The sequence below is a fragment of the Sinocyclocheilus anshuiensis genome, unplaced genomic scaffold (assembly GCF_001515605.1).
Source record: "Sinocyclocheilus anshuiensis isolate Anshui unplaced genomic scaffold, SAMN03320099.WGS_v1.1 scaffold553, whole genome shotgun sequence".
NCBI classification, from domain to species: Eukaryota; Metazoa; Chordata; class Actinopteri; order Cypriniformes; family Cyprinidae; genus Sinocyclocheilus; species Sinocyclocheilus anshuiensis.
In genome coordinates this window covers 1,008,428-1,014,520 of record NW_015539821.1, presented here as the reverse complement: position 1 = coordinate 1,014,520, position 6,093 = coordinate 1,008,428, and the positions used below count along the sequence as shown (strand labels likewise).

General features: G+C 39.6%; 1 protein-coding gene across 1 annotated transcript in view; it reads right to left on the bottom strand.

Moving 5' to 3' along the window:
• Positions 1–6,093, bottom strand: part of LOC107684130 (ankyrin repeat and fibronectin type-III domain-containing protein 1-like) — a 92,396-nt gene that overhangs the window by 30,707 nt on the left and 55,596 nt on the right. Inside the window, exon 11 of the mRNA XM_016480342.1 lies at positions 1,148–1,342. Within this exon, the coding sequence (XP_016335828.1) occupies positions 1,148–1,342 (195 nt within the window). The remainder of the gene's footprint in view (positions 1–1,147; positions 1,343–6,093) is intronic.

Here is a 6,093-nt window from a genome sequence, read left to right as displayed (position 1 = left end):
GAGATGCGACCAACAGGCCTACAGCAACTCTGAAGCAGTTGCAGGAATTTATGACAAAGATCATTTTGGTCATTGTGTGCATGTGACAACAATATAACAATTCTCAATGCTTATATGGGAGGGTTGCAAGAAAAAAAGCCACTCCTCAGGAAAGGCCACATGCAGTCACGACTGAGCTTTGCTAAAACACACCTTAAATATTCTTATGGGGGTGTTTCTCTGCAGCAGGGACTGGAACACTTGTCAGGACAGAAGGAAAAGTGGATGGGGCAAAATATAGTCAAATTCTTGAGAAAAATCTGCTGCTCTCTGCCAGAAAGTTGTCAATGGGAAGAAGATTTACCTTCCAACATGATACTGATACAAGTGGGTGATCCTTTTTCCAACTCAGTGATTCTTCTTTTTTATTTTTTTATGACACGTTGGTGTTATATCTTTCACTTGTATGTTATAAGTTGCACTGAGTAAATACAGCTGGATAAACCAAAAACTGTGTCTGTCTTCATTTCAGGCTGCAAAGCAACAAAATGTGATTATTGTAAAGGGGGTGATTCTTTTCTATACCCACTTTATATATACATGCATGTTTTATGTGGTTCCATCTTCTTGTTAGCACCTTCATTTTGTACTTGTAACCCAAAGCACACAGCACAGCTAATGGTGCTCTTGAGTTTCCTGAAATCCTTTTCAGAGATACCTCTGAGTATTTCTCGGCAATCTTATTTTTGAGGGTGTCTGTGGCAAAGCGTTGCTGATTTATCACGTCTGCCTTCACTTGAGGTTGTTTACAAAGAGAAGCCAACGAAACTCACCTGATTTAACAAGTAATCAATATGACAGGAGGGTGAAAGGGACACTATTGTGTGTGTTCGCAGCTCAAGAGTCATTTCAGGCCAATCAACCTGATATTAATATCTGTGGTCCAAATGATCATAGTGGCTTGTTTGCAGAGTCTTCACATTCTAATAAAGTTAACAGGTTGGGCCAATATGGGAATAGATGACCTTTCAGCAGACAGTGATAGATTAGACAGAACTGATATTAAATAAGGCTAGTTCGATGTGTATTGTATTGTATCATAACATATGAATGACCTTTTTTTTCCCTGAAAGGTTAGACAACAATAGCAGACTCAGGTTCGACTTACGTGCATGCTCAAATCCCGTGCGCATGCGCTTGTAGAGTTTGCATCTCCACTCCCAAGCTTTGAGCTGTTTTTCCTTGTCAGATGTTTCCAGGCTGAGACTTTCTCTCATCACCTGGGTGGACAGCTCGCTGGCTCTCCTTTGGGCTTCCTGCACAAGCGCTGAGAGATGGGCATCTCTGCTCTCCAAACTGACAACTGAAACACAACACAGAGGTCTGGTAATGAGACTTTTCATTAATTCCAATGAGTATTTTTTTAGCTTCTGGACAACCTTGCATTTCAGTTTAAAGGTGACATATCATGCAAATCTGACTTTTCCAGGTTTTAAGTGGTATAATCAGGTCCCCGGTGCATCTACCAAGGAAACGTGAAAAAGATTAACCCAGTAACTTTGTTTTGGTAAGCCTTTTTCTGCAAGCATCTGCAAAAACGAGCCCGTCTGATTTCGCTCCCCTAGTGACGTGGCAAAGGGATCTCATTATAATATCACCGCTCCTTAATCTGTAAGTTTCCACCCACGGCGCCGTCATTTGATTTCGCAAGCGACAACGGTGTACCAGCACAGAACACTATTTAGATTCCCAGCCTCAGAAGTGACAAGAAAGCAGTGGATTTATTGATTTATTTACGGCATATTGCTGCTGCCACACAGATCTAAAATAAACATGCGATTTATTTCCCAGCTGTTTACTTGCCCAGACATAACCGACTGTTTTTGTAACTCGTGTGTTTTTAACGTAAACTTGTGTGTGAATGAGAACTTAGTTTAGTACTCACATGCTGTGACAGCCGCTTTCTGTCAGTGTGCGCTCAGAAAATCGTACATCAGATGTTTAAACAAATATGGTTTAAAACGCATGATTTCAGCGCAATAAACATGATAATCAGAACCAAAACAGATGTTTTTTTAGCAGGTACACGCTGTAATTGCGCATCTCTATTCTGGAAAAGGGGGCGGGGAGCAGCAGTTAAAGGGGTCTGCATTTAAAGGGGCCATATGATGTTGCTAAAAAGAACATTATTTTGTGTATTTGGTGTAATGAAAATTTGTTTATGCGGTTTAAGGTTCAAAAAACACATTATTTTCCACATACTGTACATTATTGTTTCTCCTCTATGCTCCTGGTGATCCAGTGGGGACATAATTACGGATTATAATGACTTATACTGTCTTTTTACGCGTTGTGTTGCATCTCGCCGCTAAACATAAAACCATGTCTGCATTTGTGATCTGAGAAATGACAAACAACAAGCGCTACTCTACACTGCTCAAAACTCGCGTTTGAATCCTCAGTGGCAAATTCTTTAAATATGAAAACGTACTTACAGACTGTGAGTCAGAACAACCGGCATTGTAGTCTACTCTGCCAGAATCAGGAAACAGTCCTCCATAAAATGAGCTGCACACAACTGAATATTTGGGTTGAACTCTTCTGGAACTTTAATTTTTTTGGTTGCCTCTAAAAAGCATTTATTTATGTCTTATAGCATTTTCAAAATGATATGTGGACCACAAAACCAGTCATAAGGGTCAATTTTTCTAAATTGAGATTTATAAATCTCAAGCTTTCCATTGATGTATGGTTTGTTAGGATAGGACAATATTTGGCCGAGATACAACTATGTGAAAATCTGGAATCTGAGGGTGCAAAAAATATTGAGAATATCGAAATATTGAGAAAATCGCCTTTAAAGTTGTCCAAATTAAGTTCTTAGCAATGCATATTACTAATCAAAAATTAAGTTTTTATATATTTACAGTAGGACATTTACAAAATATCTTCATGGAACATGATCTTTACTTAATGTCCTAATGATTTTTGGCATAAAAGAAAAATCAATAATTTTGACCCATACAATGTATTTTTGGCTATTGCTACAAATATACCCCCCCAGTGACTTAAGACTGGTTTTGTGGTCCAGGCTCACATATAATAAATTACCTGTGGGGTATTTTGAGCTGAAACTTCACAGACACATTCTGGGGACACCAGAGACTTACATTACATATTAGGTGAGGTGTAAAGTCAAAATGTCTTACTTCAAACCTGTATAGTGTAGAAAATACAGGTTCTCTGCTATGAAATGAAAATGATTTACACATTCGAGCTCTTGTACAATAGAGCACAACACTGGTCAAACATTTTCTCAGTGGCCTAGGTACTGGAATTTTTTTTCTCATCATTTCCTCTGTGGGCAGTGAAAAGATTTTTCAATAAAGAGTTTTATAAGCCTTGAACCAAACCAACCAGCTCTGAGATTAATACAACATTACAAACTTTGACTGGAAGCAAAAATATTTGAAAACAGACACTAGATTGCACACTTAAATTCATTTATAAGGAAATGAAGCCTTCATTCCATGAAGCGTTGAGATTGATGTAATAATAAAAAAAAACTATAGTACAATATATAATGAATGACTTTAAGTAAATAGTTTTAGTTATATAAAAACAATATATTTTGAGTTTATGGCTAAATATATATGCATTTTGAGAGTGTAGGGAGTAGACATTTGTATCCATGGTGACAGTGGTTTCTGATTGGTTTATCTCTCTTGAGGATTATGAGTAGTGTAGGTTTTTGAGCTATAATAAATAAATAAAAAGTGAAAAGCAACAAAAATCAAACAAAGCAGAACCAAATAAACAGAGCGTGGTTTACATAGAAGATTAACTCATCAAAACTCAGCAAGAAGGCTAACAAGCACATAGAAAACATGCAATAATAAACAACTACAAAGATAAACATAAACCAGTAAGCAAAACCAACACATGACAAATCAATAAACCGAAAGAAAAACAACCATAATTCAAAACCAATAGAAAAACAACCAGAAGTCAAAAGAAAGTGGAAGCAAACACAGACAAGATACAAAAAAAGCTAGATAAACTTCAAAATAAGAGACAGATATAATTATTATGAGTAGTGAGTTCTTCACCAGAAATACAGCTATTTTTTTCTGAAATAATATTTAATTCACACTTGTGGCTTCTACAGAAGAATGTGTCATAATTTAACAGCCTCATGGTAGCTCTGACTTGAAGGGTTTATGCGTTACTGCTGAAAATCAATTTCTCTATGGAGACAATGACCAGGACATTTACTTCTGGAAACCTACTGTAGCATTACGCTCCATAACCAAAAATAAATAAATAAATAAATATCAAGTAAAATAGTTTCTTCACAATTTTTTTTTTCAGTGTAGGCAGGGCATAATAGTTTTTGCTTGCAAATTCATCAACTTATTTATAATCAAAACTGTAATGTGAAAAAGACATGCAGTAGCAGACTGACCAATGTATCTCCAACTTACATAAACCAAAAATAAAAGTCCTGATTGAAATGACAGGAAGCCCATTGCACTACCATTAATTCTCCAAGCTCACACCACTTGTGTCAGCATAACAGTGTTTATGAATGTAGTCTACGGTCGTCTGGAACACACAGGACTGTGTTTGGCCATATAGATTTGTCTTGGTAAAATGAATACTGCCTGACCAGTTCTCCTCATAGGCTGTGAATACTACTGCATTTTCTTTCAGAGCCTTAGTCATAGACCATGACAGCAAAATAAACAAATAAATACATGGCTGAAGAAACCCTCTTTCACTGGCCCAGCCTGAACCCCTGGAGACGGCAGCTCTCCGGGGGAGATGATAAAGTGCATGTTGTCAATTCGAAAAAAAGAGGGTCTAACCTAGCCGGTCTTACACGGGGGTCCACAGCGCAGTGGAAAAGGTAGCCATATTAGCTGCCATGAGGTGCAATTTCCTGCGCTCTGAAGATTGACATCTGGCTACTACATGCGGTTAATTTAACAAACTATAAATTTATGGGCAAGTCGGCCGAAATTGCACTGTCACACACAGTTGGCACTGTCAGGACTTTAGGATGGCCCGAAATATAGGCATTATGGGCCCCAGTCCTGCCCATAAACATGCTTTAACTTCAGCCTTTGGTCAGACCTCCAAACTGTCAGGCGTCTGGCTGATTGATTTACTTGGCATTTCTGGCCTGACATAAATATAATGCCGAAAGCCCAGGAGGGGAAAATACGGCAATGTTTATTTTCTGTTTGTTTACAAGGATTGGATTGTGCCACGATGAAATGTTTTGAAATTCAACTGCAGCCCGGGTACAATAAATCACTTAGTATAATTGCCCCCCGTTACATGCATCATTGGAAAAGTTAAACCATTAAACGACAAACCTTGTTAAGATTTTTCTGAGGGATGCCATGTGCTGTCTACCCCACCCCGGCCCCGCTCAGACTGCAGTACAGTGCTCCCTGTTTGGTCTCAAACAACATTCGGCTTTTTCATGATTGCACTTAGCGCTCGGGACTGGAGGACTTTTTCCCCCCACGTCTTTCAAGGTAAGAAACGTCTCGGTTACGTATGGTAACCCTCATTCCCTGAAGGAGGGAACGGAGACGTCACGTCGGATGACCGACGAATTGGGATCTCGCTTAGAGAGACCAATCTACTTCGAGTGTAAACTAAATGAGCCAATGCACATTGGCATGCGATTATTGCATTCAGCTGCCGCTGATCACAGCGTGAGTATAAGTAGGCAGCAGATGCAGCGCATATTCAGGTTTTCGCTGAGGAACCGAGCCGGTGACCCGGCCGCTCAGCGGTGGTGGCGACGGGACGTGACGTCTCCGTTCCCTCCTTCAGGGAACGAGGGTTACCATACGTAACGTTCCCTTTCAGTCGGTCACTCTCGACGTCACTCTCGCCCCTACTTTTTGGCGTAGGCCAGGGCTTGCACAAGAGGACCAGCTACTGCTGCTATGGCACTACCCAATGAGTAAGACTGGATAACACTGGGAAAACGTACCCGTTCTACTTGGAACAGGGACGTTACGGAAGCTCCAACCTTCCCGAAGGAGGTTTCGGAAGCAATACACATATGAACATTCCTTAGGTGCATATGGAAGA